The sequence below is a fragment of the Pyrus communis genome, chromosome 13 (assembly GCF_041283825.1).
Source record: "Pyrus communis isolate YQ-2024b chromosome 13, ASM4128382v1, whole genome shotgun sequence".
Taxonomy (NCBI): Eukaryota; Viridiplantae; Streptophyta; class Magnoliopsida; order Rosales; family Rosaceae; genus Pyrus; species Pyrus communis.
In genome coordinates, this window is record NC_142577.1 from 10,978,895 (window position 1) to 10,995,000 (window position 16,106).

At 42.9% G+C, this 16,106-nt stretch overlaps 1 protein-coding gene across 1 annotated transcript; it reads left to right on the forward strand.

Annotated features, from left to right (window-relative positions):
- The first annotated feature begins 1,437 nt into the window (after positions 1-1,437).
- On the forward strand, positions 1,438-1,987 carry LOC148691752 (Cytochrome b/b6 protein). Its single transcript, XM_088682338.1, is given in 2 exon segments — positions 1,438-1,880; positions 1,882-1,987. Coding segments are annotated over 2 exon segments (549 nt in total).
- Positions 1,988-16,106: the final 14,119 nt, after the last annotated feature.

The window sequence follows — 16,106 nt, forward strand, 5'->3', positions numbered from 1 at the left end:
GGGGCTCTTTCCGCCAAGGACGGATGCTCAGAAAGCTCCTGTTTGAAAAGGCAATAGCACGAATGCCTCTGCGCCCGAATCCAGAGATCCCTATTTTCGAAATCCAGTAGGCAGTTATACTCCCCCTGAGAGGTCGCTTCATCCAGGGCGGTTTTAACCCCCTGCCAATACTCCCCACTATCAAATAAAAACGGGGTAACGGCATTCTCGAGCTTTACTATTCGCTCAATCCTTAATATACCTTGACCGGTAACCCTCAAGTTGAATTGCGGGGGATGTTGTCATCATGACCGCTGAGGTTGTGGTGGTGGAAGCTGATTTACTTAATTATTGTGAACATGCAAGAGTTATTTCGATCGTTTCTTAAGATGGGGCCAAAGGCTGCGATGCCTTTCCTCTTTGTAGCAACAGTGTCCAGTCTTTTCTATCTTCTTTGTCTGAAACTCAGCTCAATGGATTTTTTTCAGTCCCTACTTTCGAAAATGGGGTTCTCTTTTGGGAGAAAAGTCCTGTTGAGTAGGGGCTTAGCTCGTGAAGGATGGCTCCTTTTGGTTTTTTTTTTTTTTCTAGCTGCTTTTGGGATCTTTGATGGAACGATAATGAATATGACGGGAGGAAACGAGACAGTTAACCAAGGGCTGCACAGGGGTGATGCCGGCCCCATGCCCCCGAGAGGTTGACCGCCAGCTTCCTCTCCTTGCGATTGCCCCTCTCATTTGGGGCATAACTGTTAGAGGAAAGCGCAACGAATACCATCTTTAAGAGAGTCCCCGCCGCTGAAAGAGACCGAAGAAGGTTCAACTAGCGCTTAGAGTTCGGTACGAGGATTAACTCCGTACCCTTCCTTCAGATAGTTATAACTTTGCACGAGCTGAGACAATGTAGATAGATCCGGATAAGGTAAATATCACATTCCTACTGCTATAACTAAGACTGGTAATTACCTCAAAGAGGCGGATAAGGCGCAACAACCTAAAAGGCGGACAAGATTAGTCCGCGAATGCCTATTAGTAATTAGTATAAGAGCACCAGCGCTTATGGAGACAACAGCCGGTACATGAAGTATGTCACTTCTTTCCCCTTTCTTCTTCTTCCCTGCTTGCTCTGTTTTCATTCAGAACCCAGCTTCACCACTGTTTCTCACGATGGCTTTGGCTTAGGTGGGTTATATATCGGAGAAAGGTCAGACACAAGAAAGGGCTTTCGTCGACCTTAACCAGATTGAAAACGTCAGCAAAGAGGCTTCGGTACACAGCAGCCCCACCAAGTGGTCAATGCAGTCAAAGCATCGGCTTGCAGGCCAAAGGATTCCTCTTTGGTTTGGAGCTGTAAGCAGCCCTCACAGTCCAGTGGTAACCCGAGAGGTCAGTCAGGTCATTTCCGACAAGTCTTTCTGTTATAGCAAGAAGCGGAACTACAAGTGAATCTTAATAACTCATGATACTTTCCGTTTTGTCGAGCCCTGCTTTGGTCTCTGGTTTGATGGTTGCACGTGCTGAAAATCTGGTACATTCCGTTTTGTTTCCCATTCCAGTTTTTCGTGACACTTCGGGTTTACTTCTTTTGTTAGGTCTCGACTTCTTCGCAATGATCTTCCCAGTAGTTCATATAAGAGCTATAACCGTTTCATTCCTATTCGTTATTATGATGTTCCATATTCAAATAGCGGAGATTCACGAAGAAGTATTGCGCTATTTACCTATGAGTGGTATTATTGGACTGATCCTTTGGTGGGAAATGTTCTTCATTTTAGATCATGAAACCATTCCATTACTACCAACCTAAAGAAATATGACCTCTTTGAGATATACGGTTTATGCCGGAAAGGTACGAAGTTGGACTAATTTGGAAACATTGGGCAATTTACTTTATGCCTACTATGCATAGGACTACAAAGGTGAAAAGACAGGATGTATTCCGATGAAATACTATTGATTTTAGGAGGACTATAATAAGGAGGACGATAGACCCATTCACGATCTACTAAAAGGCAAGTAGCTTGATATTGGTTCAAATCCAATTCGTGAGAAGAAACGTCAAATGATTTGGACAGTTGTCGCGCTGGCAGAACGGGGAGCCTACAAGGAAGATTGGGGCAATGAGGAGCTCGACAAGTATTTGCAGACCCTCTACCCCATCGACTACATCTATCGCTGAACCAACTTCCAAACCGACTGACTCATATACCGAATCCACAGAACCGACTGCAGCTTCATTGACTGAATGAACTGGTGCCTATAAAGGTATAGGCACATCCTGGTGCTGGCTGTAGCCGTGGGAGGTGGGGGCTCTACCAAAAAGCATGCAATGACCAAATCAACAGGTGAGCCCTTACCCAGAAAACTAAGCCAAGATAGATGTGTTAAGCATATAGCTAGCGTTCCGTTCGTTATCAGACAGGATCACACTAAGCGTAGGCTGTTTTCAGATCAGATCTAGCCGAAGAACTCTCCCTCTATCATATTTAACTTGAATAGGTCAGTTTCCCGCTAGCCGCTTAAAGGAGTACTTAAGGATTACCCTGTTACCGATCTCGAACTGGCCTTCTACTGTCCTCGCTAAGAAAGAGTCTGCCCGCTTAATTCAATGAAGTAGTTGATATTTATCTATTAAAGTAATTTATCAATTACGGAATTCAAGGTTGGATGATATCAGTTCTTTTTACCCAAGAAGCTCGGGGAAGGAAATAGAGGCAATGCAGACTAAAATTGACGAACTCCCCACCCACACTAAAAAACAAATAAAGACCCATGTTTAGCTTCCTTATTCTTTTCTTCGGTTGCCAATTAATCAACTGCTATTGAATTTCTAACCGCGACAAGAAGGACGTAACCGGTGTTAAAAAAGAAGGGAATTGAGATCGTCTAGGCAAATAGCTGCTATGGGAGGCCTTAGATTAGTTCGGGTTTCAAGATCTATAGGGACAGTTCAGGGATAGACGTAGTGTAATCGGAGGGCAGGGACTGAGAATATTCGGTATGAGTTGGTGTTCAGCATAGAGTTACCGCTTCACTAGGGATCTGCATCCGTTCCTTAAATTCTTCACCCAATGAAAGGGGATTGGCTAACCGCTTTCTTAGAAGGTAATGGAGAGGGAAGTATGGTTAAGAGAGACAGAGAGATCATAAACCAAAGGAAAGAAAATAGACTCACAAACAGAATAAAGCATAAGCTCTGGAAGTGGAAGCAGATAAGCCGATGGTTGGAATGGAAGGTTAGCACACATCATTTCTTTGAGAAGAAGTTAGTTTCATGACTAATCCAGTTCGTAGTTACCCTGACATTGCGCGAATTGGGAAAGCTTTTTTTTTAAAGTTTATAGTTGAAAGAACGACTGAAAGCCTTGATTTCCGATTAATGCAAAACAGACTTCAAATTTGGTCTCTAAAGACACAAACAATTCTCCTTAAACTGTCTCAGATAGCCCGACTGATGAATCCGCCTCGAAAGTCCTTTTTGCTGCTCTTCCTATTTCTTACTGAAACATGAAAGTCCTGATCTTTATGAAGCCTAATGAAGTAAACTCCTGCTAGTTTACCAAAGCTGATCATATATGGCTCAAGTTCTTATTATTTGGCCTTTGTCTTGCCCTTTCCCCAGCTGCTACTTTGAAAGTGCCCTTAAGACCTTAAATTGCTTTCCGTGCTAGCGATTGTCAAGTTTCGATCTGACTTTTCTTTTATTTCTATAAGTAAATTATTTATCTTTGTTGATCGCTACTAAAACCTGTGTGTGGAGCTCCGTCCCTCTCGGCTTCTTCATTCCCGAGTGCCAATTCGATCTTGCGGTTGAGTTAGTACTCGAGTGAATGAACGTAACCTTCAACCAACCGGCGCTCTCTGCCATTCTTCTATCTCTCTCCACCGACGGGCACCATGCTCAGTTCTACACGGATTTGTTAAACTCAGCTGAGTATATGGATCTGTGGGAACAGCATATCGCCCGATAAGACGCTGAATTTCGAAGCTACTCCCAGTCTTTGCTAGACAAATGAGCAAATGCAGGGAAGTCTAAGTGCAGAATATTTGGGGCATGTCATTACAGCTAAAGGGGTTGCAGTAGACCCAAGTAAGATTGAATGCATTAAGCATTGGCCCAAACCAGGTTTAAGAGGATTTTTAGGGTACTACAGGAAGTTTGTGAGGAACTTTGGAATTATTGCTAAGCGAAATGTTGAAGAAAGATTAAATGGACACTAGAATCTGAGAAAGCTTTTGAGGTGCTGAACGAAGTGAAGTGGGAGACTACTACACCTGTGTTAGCTTTACTAGACTTTACTCAAGAGTTTACTGTGGAATGTGATGTATCAGGCATAGGGGTGGGAGCTGCGTTATCAGGGTCACTCCATAACTTTCTTAAGCAAGACATTGGCTTAGAGACACTTAGCTTTATCAGTATATGATAAAGAAATGCTAGCTGTTGTGTATGCACGGAGGCCATACTTGTTGGGGCACCATTTTAAGATTTTAACTGATCATAGAACTATACAACACTTTTTGGGGTTGGGGGAGAGAATTACTACTTCTGTGGTTATTGAAATTGGGTATGATTATACCATTTCTTACATGTCTAGATCTCACAATGCTGTACTAGATGCTTTATCAAGGCAAGCTGAGCTCAAAGCTCTCATGGGAGAACCAGTATTCCAATATGTACAAGACATAAAACAAGCATGCTACTCAGATGCAGACACCATCATAGAGGAGCCCCAAAGAGGTCAGTGTAGTAGAAAACGGTATTCTTTGATTTGATTAATGATGTGTTGCATTACAAAGATAGATTATATGTGCCTAATGATTGGAGAAAGAAATTATTGGATGAGTTGCACATTTTCAGTGCCTGTTGGTGGTCATTTTGGGTGTTTGAGGACTTACAAGAGGATACCCAGAAACCCGGAATTAATAAATTTTTGATGAAAGCAGCAAGGAGTGATTTCCAACTTGATGTGTCCATCGATAATGGAATCTTTCTCTCTACAGTTGAGGACAAAAAGACAGGGTTTCATGTAAGTTGCATGATTGAAATGGATGTCTAGGAAGGAAAAAGTAATGTAGGCCAAAAATCCCAAGAAAGATAGATAACAGGAGGAATGCTTACCGATTAGTAGATTAGAAGCATAGTCCTTATCTTTTAAAAGCTAAGCAAGTCAACATATTGACCTAACCCTTTTCTTCGTCCCTCCAATTTAGATCTCCTCTCTTCCTATTCTTGATAGCAAGAGTCATTGCTATAACTGAAATCAATTTATGATGGTGACTCCTACTTTTTTCTTCAAGCAAGGTTTAGGTTTTTCGTAAGCGTTTAAGAAAGCAGCAAATCCTTCTCACGAACTAGACAAAGAAGAGAGAATCGTCCACTTTCAAGGTAACTGGTTATTGGCAGCTGATTACCAGTGTGACATGGATTTTCCCTCTATCTTTGAGGTGTGGTTAGGTTTTGGAGTCGGATCGGGCCCCGCAGTGGGCTTGGCCTCTGTAACGAATCTAGCCACTTCTCTCAGCTGGTAGCAAGTCCTAGAAGAAGGGCCTCTGTGAGGATGCCCCCTTACCCTTACATGTCATCTCCCCAAAAATAGGTCTTTGTTCTGGGACCCGACCTTGATTCGATCATACCCCAAGAGTCTGTATTGCGCAACTCCTCAATCGGAAGCTGTCGTAACGCCGAGAAATGGTAATAGTATGCGTTTTTTCTTTATTCATACATTGATTTTGGGATTCTTTGAATAGTAAGAAGTTAGTCAACTGGAAGTAGCATGATATAATTGTAGTCTTCACTTGTTAGGCATATAGCTAGTCTTCTTTCTGAGCGAATGCTTACCTCAGGGCATCTCGTATAAGTCCTATGGTGATAAAGCTATTCTATTCTTTGGTGTGAAAGAAAGCCGTTGAAGAGGCATGGATGAAATTCCAATGAGGAAGAATCAGCGAAGTGGCTTTTCTGTTGGATCGACATCTGGCCCCCTATTTCTCCTGTTTTTTGGCTTAACATTTATAGATTCGCTATGAAACTGATAGAGATGTAAAGGCGGAAGCCTTATGATGCTCTTTGACGGCAATGATGCTTTCACTTGCACGCGGCAACCCGTATTCCGTATTCCTATTGAAACAAATCTATTATTCCAGAACCTGTTGGGAAAGCTCACTACTTCACAGCCTTTAATGCGCCCTACTGGAGATTTCTACCAACGTGATTTTTTCTAATAAATGCCTGTCCAATACAAAAAAGTTTCTCTCACCCAGCAGCTATTTCTTACTTTCCCTTTTCCACTCTATGGTGGAGTCGACTTTTCTGCTCCTTCGGAGTCGTCGGTGCCTAGCGAAAAAATGAATCAACGCAATTTTGGCTAATAAGAAGGGGTCGAGTTCTGAAAAAGTGAGTTATCCCTATGGTGCGAAATGGCTATTTTTTGTGCTTTCGAGACCGGAATGGGCTCGTAATGACCGATCCTCCATCTTCCATAACCGGAAGGAAGAGAAATGAGGTGTTGATAGCAGACTTGTGGAGGTGGTAGTGAGATTGCATGAAGGGGCAAGCAAATTACTACCAAATAGGATATCGGGATGGCAGCAGAAACTGGCCATAGTGGGTCTCTTAAATTGGGTCTTTAACAATCAAGTGATAGATAGAACTGCTATGAAGCTACTTATGTAGTAGATCACGTCGAAGAAATATACTGATATAGAGCTCTCCTCGGTCCGAACCCATGTCTCCAATTTGATTAGAACTCCGGAGTAAGTTGCTACTCTTTCATTCGCCCCAAAAGGGGCTCATTTCATTATCTTTTACACAGCGGAGGTTGTATACAGCTACAACAGAACAGAATTCGGCACCTGGAAGAGGGACGATCTCCAGAGATTCTTGTCTCATTCTATTTCCTCATAGAAAAAGTTTTTTCTTTTCATTGATTTGTGAATCTCAAGCCAATGGCTACGCAGTAGAGGCAGAGAGCCAGAGGTCTTGAAATTACATATATGAGAAAGTTCACCTTTTTTTGGATTGGTATTTTCAGTATGAAATGTCTAGGTGTAATCGCACCTTTTAAAGACTCCCATTTTAGTAGCTATCAAGGTGCCAATCATTGGTGTGTCAACCCGAGCGGAATGGCGTATTTATTCCTTGAATGTTACCACGCTCTTTGACACGAGGCCTATTAGTGAACTATCTCTCTGGAAAGATAGAAAGATTCTTGTTATTGCGCTAAATGAAATGCATGCATTAAGATACCAAGGCTTCCATAGATTCAATTGTGAGTATGAATAATGAAGTGTGACAAGAATTCTCAAATCGGGATGTTCAAGCGAGAGACGACTGCTCCTCCTTCGTCGGAGCCCCGCTTCGTTCAGAACCCAACAGTTGAGCAAGTTACCTACCTTGTGATCAACAAACCTAAGGCTTTCTTTTTTCCTAACATGCTTTATGTGTAAGTGTCAAAAGTGCCTTTCCTCTTAAGCCGAAAATCAGTGGAAGCAGATCCCAGTCATTTTGATTAAAAGTATAGAACCCACAGTCAAGCTACTTTCTTTCAGAACCTTTTTCTTTATGTCATACTTTGCCAGGCATTCTTTATTTAACTTTCTTTCAGAACCTCATATACCGATTTCAATCGAGAGTCATGGTCAAATGGAATTTGTCCCTAAAAGCTAGAAATAGTTTATAAGCCCAAGGGATAAAGCCTAACATCCAGTAACCACAGCCTCTCCAATATTAGAAGAGGCTAGACTACCACTTGTTCCATTCTGAACAGAAAAACTCTCAACAGAGATCATACCTTGCTCCAAAGCTGGATCCATTTTCATTTGCATCATCAACCACCAGATTAGCAAGGTTATGAAATAAATAGGATTTTTTTTCGGAATCAACAACTACAGGATCTGGGGCTTTTGGAGGGATGGCAGCGATCCTGGAATGAAAGCTAAATCCGTTAGGATCATCAGAATGCATCGACACTTTTATCTCCAAAAAATCGTTGAATACCTAAGTTCTGCACGCATTGCAGACGACAAGGTCATGCCCGTCATGAATGCAAAGTGGTGAATAAGGAACCTGGTGTCAACTCGTCACCGAGAATGACCTATGTTCTAAGAACCAATGCTACCAATACGGTTAGCACCTACCACTGAAACGATTCCTACTGCTGATAATAATGCGGCTACTGTTCAAAATGCACCTGCTGAGGTGAATGCTGGTGTGGCTGAAAGAATTCGTTGACTTTTTTTAGTCCAGCTCCTGTAGTGGAACCTTTCTTTCCAAAATCCCTATCCACCCTTCTTTCTCCTCTCTGCTTGGCTTTGGGGTAGGGACGAGCTGGAGTAAGCCCTTGGTGGTGACCACTTTCTTGCAGCTGGCGTGCTCCTGTTGTTCTAAGGCTCCATAAAATGGCTTCTATCGTACGTGAGATCAACAGCCGGTCGAGCAGCTACGTGGATTGGGAGCAGTAGCATAGGGGTTTTGTGCAAAGGCCTATAATATATAGGAAGTTCAAACACCTCAGACCCATCTACTTGCCTTGACCAGTGAACTCCAACAGAGACGCAACCAAACATACTGGAGGGGCAAACACACTCGTCTTACTCCGGGTCAAATTCTTTACTTATTGCCAAATAGAAACCTAGGATCAACCCATCTAATACATTCTAACCTGTCCTTGCCTGGTATAAACCTAGCAAGAAGGAAGACTTTAAGACGATAGAACATCGTCTGCATCTATCGTCTGCAACTGATGAAACTACCCAGTCAACCTCGCTACTTATGGCTTTCAATCTCGATCCTGAAGGAATGCCGCTGAAGTGATGCGGTTATGCAGCTGGCCCTGCTACCGATGGATCAACATATGCTGCCTATAATGCCACTAGCGCTAGTGGTGGATATGCCACTGATGTGGTTGGCTCTTCACCGGGTACTGGATATGCTAAAGGTATGGATTAATATATGACACACCTGGCTTAGATGCTGTTGGGTTTCGATATCCAACCGAATAGGCAACTAGGTATGTTACTGGGTATTACGCTGTTGGTTGAAATGAATCACTTGGTTATGTTGGTCCTATACCTCTAGGCCTAGATCTTTCATAACCTGGGTGCCCAACCTCCCCCAAGGTCTCATTAGAAGCGGTTAGTCCTCTGAACCGAAAGTCAAGCACGTTGTGGAGCAATTCGGGGCTTCCACTATCTTTACTTTCCTCATTCATGTTAGATAAGTTTTCTACTGCTGACTCAACATGGTAGCTCTTCTTTCCTAGTAGCTTGGTTCTTAGGTGGCTTCCTATCCTATTAGCTATTAGCTTGTAGCTCTCTTCTTGTCGCTAGGTAGCTAGTGGTTAGGTTGTTATAGAGGAGCAAACGAGAAGACGATATGACGATAGTTGTCATCTTGTTTATCGTCTTCCCTTATGAGTGGAATCGTTCTTTTTTCATTCAAAATACGGGGTTTCGTCGAATTGTTCCAATTTTACATAGGTCCGTAGGGCAGAAATCTACTTTAAGCCAAAAACACGAGGTTTATTAAAAAGGTGCGTTTTCTTTCTCCTGTTTATTATTATTAGTGAAAATGTGTTTCATGCAAAATCCCCAGGAAAACGGAAATGTGCGACTTTCGCGAACCTGTTTATGAGGCAAAAAGGAAGTTAAATTAAAATTCCTAAGAAAATTAAACTTTGATTGTTCAGATCTTACCCTCGTATAGCTAAGTCATCTAAAAGGACTGCTACCAAGTCCAGTACTTCCTGCTATAGCTAAGCCAGTTTCTTTCCCAAATGATGTGAATGAAGACTTCGTTAAGCAGTGCGTTCAATAGCGTGCCACCTTATGGTTCGGTTCTTTTTGTATACAGAAACTCCTCTTTCTGCGGCTTCTTCCGCTCTTGACCTGGCCAGGTTCCTCCTAGCTCATTTCTTCTTGCCGAGTTCTTCCTAGCTCTTAGTTCAGGCCGTAATTGTAAATATAGAACCAAACCCGTATTTGGAGTTGCTCGAGCTAAGTCTTCTGTTCTTTCTTCTTCTTTCTATTTCGTTTCAGCTAGTATGATCCTCTTCTGCTAGTGTCATTTGAGTAGCAACTAGGTGTCGCCTATATATACAGCAAGGCTCAGTGTAGCTAGAGTTGACCGAATCGTGGGGTCTGCGCCAAGTAAGAAAGATCTTCTCCCTCCCTTCTTTCCTATTCTAATCTCTGGTTTTCCGGAAAGCCCCTCTTATTATTCTTTTTCCAGTAGTGGTAGCTAAGTCTATCTCCTACCTATGTGAGAAGAGTAAGCAAGCTACCTTGGACTGAGCCTCAGGCTAGTTCAGTTTCGGCTCATAGGTCTATGTGTAGAGAAAGGTGCTCAGTAGTTACGTCAACTATTGGTTCGCGCAAGTAGTTCCCCTCCGGTTAGTTCATCCAGGTAAGTAACGTTTACTGCATTGGGAGTGGTGAGGGTGAGGTATAAAGCCAAAAGAAGTTGGAGTTCCCCGCCATCACCTCGTCTAGATACAAGGCTTCAAACCCGAAAGTTGCAGAGGCAAGTTCCAACTGAGGTAGGAGATCCATCATATCTATACGAACAAACCAGCACAGGTAACAGTGGTTGCCTTTACGTTTATAGGGGGCTCGACCTACGGCGGGAAGAACAGTGGGGGTAACAACCCTTATAATCTTAAGATCATAAGGACACGCCGGGCAGATGGAATTCATTATGTAGTTCCAAGGGCAACGGCAATAACCCTTGCTACGATAGGGATACGCGAACAACTAAACCATTGACTAATTGAAGATCAATGCAACACCTATTTGATTTCATACACATGCGGCTCAAGAGCAGGGGTAGCCGGCTTAGGCGGAGATGGATAAAACAAGGCGGAATGCGAGATAACAAATTGTTCCAGCGCACTTTCATACTGAAGCCAAATATATAGATATCAAACATTTGGTTCTGCTATCACGCCTATGCTGCCCAAGCGGAGATGCATCTATAACTGGCTATAGATCTCAAACTGAAGCAAAAGCCTTTGAAACCTCAACATTTGGTTTCGCTATCATGCCTATGCTGCCCAAGCGCACTTTCATATCATAAGGTGCAATGTGTACTGGGCAATCAATCAGAGGCGCTCTGCTAGGCTGTAATATCAAATGGGAGTCACAATATCCCCCCCAGGGGATGACCTTGAAAATACGTGATGCCCCATACCATCCATCTGTGCTAAGAAAGGTTATATGTATAAGGGCTAGGTTTCATCCGTCTCAACAGCTAGTGTTTATAAGAGCTCTAGTTCATCTGTAGTTCCGTATGCCTCAGCTAAGGTGGAGTCATAAGTGCAACTTAAGTGGATTCAGTGCCTATTGAAGTGGCAATCCTATAACGGGTTTATGATTCGGATCCATACTCGGTGGATCGAGTTTCTCGAGTCCAAGTGCAAATTGTTGGGGTAGCAGTAGGAAATAAAGGAGCAGAACCATTCGTTGGAGAGACAGACGGTCAGTTGCCCGAGTTGTATTTTACCCGGAACCAGTTGAACAGTGGTGGAAGCATAAACAGATCAGGTGCCAGATCGAGATAGAGCTGACAAGAAAGGTCCCAAACGCCATCATTCTGAGATGAAGCAAAAGCAGCCGAAGCTAGGCCTCAATCTTTTTTAGCTGGTTCTTGAGCTTTGTTTCGTCGATTTTGAACTGAAATCCTTAGCTTAGGAGTTCCAAATCAAAAACCTAAAGTCGGTGAGGACAATGTGCTGAGTAACGAGAAATCCTGTCTTGCAAGAAATCTATGTGAGTTTTGTCAGTCACATAAAGTAAGTCAATGTTGGTATTTTGTCCAATCTCCGACTAGAACCTAAAGGGTGATCTACCTTGGTCCTCTCCACTCTACCAAATGAAGGGAAACTCTCTACGATACGAACCTTACGGACTCGAAACTCATCAATTTCGAGACTTCCTTACTATACTTTCTATCTACTTAGAATAGCTCTTAACTTGACCTATAAGTCGATCTTACCCGGGGCTACTTTTCTGCTTGAAATTGGGATAGTTACTTTCAGTCTTCGTTCTTTTTTACCCGTGGAAGGGAAAGTATGGTTAAAAGTGCCATATCTAAAGAGAAAGTTACCACCTCTACTCATTTCAACACGAGCTCTTAGTGCACTTGTACTCATCGATCCGATCGAAAAAAAAAGCCTTAGCGACCTTGACTTCCGGAGTTCACTCGAGCTAGGAAGGCAGCTAGGCCTACATATTGAAGTAGAGTTTCCCTACTATTGGAAGCCGTATTCTCTCTCAAAAAAAATATTCCATTCCTATGTCAAGCATCTTCAAACCTTCCTTTATGTGTAGGGCGAGTGACTTCGTTCCTGATAGAAGCCCAGTTTCTTTAGTAGGAGCATTGAAAGATCTTTGATCTCAAAGCACTTTTCCCTAAAAATTTCTATCTATTCTTGCCTGCTTATTCCATTCGATCTTTATCCTCTGGCAAATCATGATGTGCGCATGCTGGATACTCCACTTTAGTAGTGCGTTAACTAGTAGTCCACTACTAATTAAGGATTTGGTATCGACACCTGTCTTACTAACTATAAGCCTTTGGAATATATATATAGAGTATATTCCTTATGTTTACAACTTTCTCAAAGCAGGCCAACTAAAAGCAGGTCTGTCTTCCTTTATTCAACAACCAGTTCGGGTTCATGTCCTATTAAATGGGGCTGCTTACTGCTTGATTTTAGTAGGGGGTGCATGGTGTAGGTATGGTTGGTTAGGTGCTTTGACGCTCGCAAACATTTAACTCAAAGATAAACCCGAATCATGAAACCATCGATGCATAAGGAAAGGCCTGAATGAAGGACCATACCGAAAGGGGCAACAATGCGACAACATTGAAGGGACTTAGGAGGAAAACAGACATGCATACGACAGGAGAACGAAGGAATAGGGGGGCCGGATTTGCCCTTTCTCCAATAGAGTACTTATGCAAGGCATGACTCTATCGACAGACTCGATCACAAGCAGGGGTCCTTCAATCGATCTATCTACATAAGGATAGCTCATTCAATCTCCCCCCATTTAGTAGGGCAGGTCTTCGGGCGAGGAAGGATCTATCTTTATTGATAGGGCCATACGCGAAAGCCTAAGATCAATCTTTATTGATAGGGCCATGCCCCCTAGCTCATGTGGAAAGTACGGGCTGTATGATAAAATAGAGGATCTAGGAAGCGAGCTAGGCCACTAGCCGGATCAGGGTTTCCATCCAAACTAGTGCCTTAAGCAGGAAGGAAGTTTTATTTAGTGGTATCGTATATAAGATCGCGGCTGCTTTTAGGAGTGATCTTGCCCTCTTTCTTAAAGAAAAAGGTGCGAAGCGTAGAGGCAATCTTTATCTTGTCCCATCGGCGAAAGTTTCACGTCGAGAAGGAATGAACACTTTTATTGAGCTCAACGCTACGCCCCATTTAGTAGGGCTAACTCTTAAATCAAGAAAAAAAGTCAGTATATGCTTAACACATCTCATTGGAGGTGGGATAGAGCTAATCTTGGGATCGAATGTCTCTCATTGTGGTTTTTATTTTTAGCTCGTACAATCTACGATTCTGGGCATTCATCTTTAGCTGTAACTTTTGGGTATCAGGATATTCACCAAAAGAAAGAGCTTTTTCTTGAACAAGATACACCCGGCTAACTATCAATTGAAAGAAGAAAGAAAGGATTGTAGGCTAGATTCAAGGTATGCCAATTGAATGATCGAGTTGATTCCATTTGAATGGAGATTGGCTTGGTGTTCAGTGAAGGGGCGTAGGTTCAAATCCTACTCTAGTTTTCCATTTTTTTTTTCCGTTATGCTGCTCTACGAGCAGAGCTAGTTAAGGTACAACCGACTCTTATGAAAAGATGTCTTCCTCGTGTTCCTAGAGTACACCAATTTCTTTATTCGTTACTAATCATTCTCTCATTACTCTCCATGTTCTATTCCACTATTTTACTACTTGGCGTAGACCCGACTTTCCTATTAGGGAAGATAAAGGGAATGATACTGATAATATCCTTCTACTTCCTTTTTAGTCGACTCGGGTGGGAAGTAGGTCTATTTATGGCAATTATCTTGGCTCGGTTTGATGCTGAATCACCCGCTATAGGGAACATGATGGCACCATCCGGAGCTTCCGGCGCATCCAACTCTGGGAATTGGCGTTAATATCTAAACTTCTCTTCACAGAACGAAGGAGATTCCGCCCCCGAGCAATCCACAGCCTAGGCCCCCGTAAGGTAAGCAATCGGGAGAGATTTGGACCAGGCAGGCCACTCTGGTGCGCAGCAGCTTCCGGATTCGCCTGCAAATCCAGCGCCGGAAGCTCCACCGGTCCTCTTTCAACAAACTATCCAGGTGAATAATCAGATTTTCACCATCCCTTTGGAACAAACAGAGATTAATGAAACAATTCATCGCCTTCCAAAGGAGGAGTTGAAAGGCATAATAGGTGAAGACATTCGTCATCCAATTAACGAATTCACTGCACAACAGCAAGCCAATTTAATGGATCTAGCCATTTTGCATTTTAAACTAAAAAAGAACCTCATCTCAGAGATGAAATCTCTTTATCCAGAACACGAATGGGACTTTGTTCCACTTATTCATGAGAAATTCTTTTTTGGCAGACAAAGAGATAGGGAGTATTCTTGTGAAACTCTATCAAAGATGCTTTCCGATTTGCAATCAAAAAACAAATCGGCGAGTTGCGCACAAAAATTTCGTTTTGAAATACTTAATTGGAATTGGAAAGACTGAGCAATGATTAAGTACATACATTTTTTATATTTTGGACTGTTTCAGGCCAGAGCTCTTCCTCCCCAACCCCCTATTCCCAGAAGTCGATGAATATGCTACCTCTGAACGGAAGGCCCCCCGTTATGTAGTTTTTTTTCGCTGAATAAATGAGAGAGAGAGGGTGGGTGGGTCTCTTCTCATTGGGGCGGCTAGGATTATTGAGTGGCGCACACCAGTGAGGTTTTATTTCCTTGTTGGGTGTAGCGGGTATCTCGATGTCAAGGCAGGGAATGTAATGTTTTGAGGCTAATAGGGCCTTTAGTGCCTTGCGAAGAGAAAGACCTTGAGTCTAAAACCATAGTATGGAAGGGGTCCAACGATCTTCTTTGGTTTGGCGCCTAGAGATGGGTTTGGGTGGAGGTGGAGTTTTGAAGGTTTTTCGGGGTGCCCTGGTTGTGATAAAAGGGAAGTTGATTAACGGTCACTACCATCTTCAGGGAAACACTATTCTTGGTAGTGCTAACATCTACAGTAGATTCAGATGCTGCTTCTACCCAGTTATGGCATATGTGTATCGGGCATATGAGTGAGAGGGGCAAGGGGAAAGAGTGGGTGGCCCTTTACGTGCTTTTTTAGGAGGAGTCCCGTGTAGTTGGATGGAAGGGAAGGGACTGTCTTGTATCCGCTCTAATCCTTGACGCTCTTAATGTCCAGATAAAGGTTTCCGAGCTACTAAGAACCTAACAGAACTTTTGAAAAGAGAGTTTTTTTTTCACACAATTACTTTTCGGTTGGATCGAGGTCCATTTCTGGAACCCCACCCGCATTAGTAGAGGCGCTTATTTACTACTCTACTGAGTTGGCCTTATCTTCTGCCACCGAGCCTGTGTTACTAATTTCCCTTCTTGGCTTGATAGTGAAGGTAGTGGTAGTCAAGCATGTTTGTGGCTAGAGGAGAAAAGCATCAGGACTTTAATGAGGAGGACGATAGACCCATTCACGATTTACTAAAAGGAAAGTAGCATTCATTGTATAGGTTCGAACCCTATTCGTGAGTTGACTTTGATTGATCAGAGTCATCATAGCGTATTAATGTGCTATTTTCCTCGGATTCATTGGAACACCTTCTTCTTCAGAGTCTCAAGGTCGTGTTTAAATAATTGCAAGGCAGCTCGACGACGACAGGGCTCTATTTGTAGAAAAGTGGTAGCTATCTGTATAGACACTTTCCTGTCTTGAATACGTCTTATGGTTCCACCAGGCCGCAATCGATTACTATAGACCAATAAGCGACTTTCTGGATCAACATAAACATAAAGGGAGATCTAAAGAAAGAATGAAGAGAGAACAGGACTGAGCGCCTAGCGTGAAAGCCCTTGCGC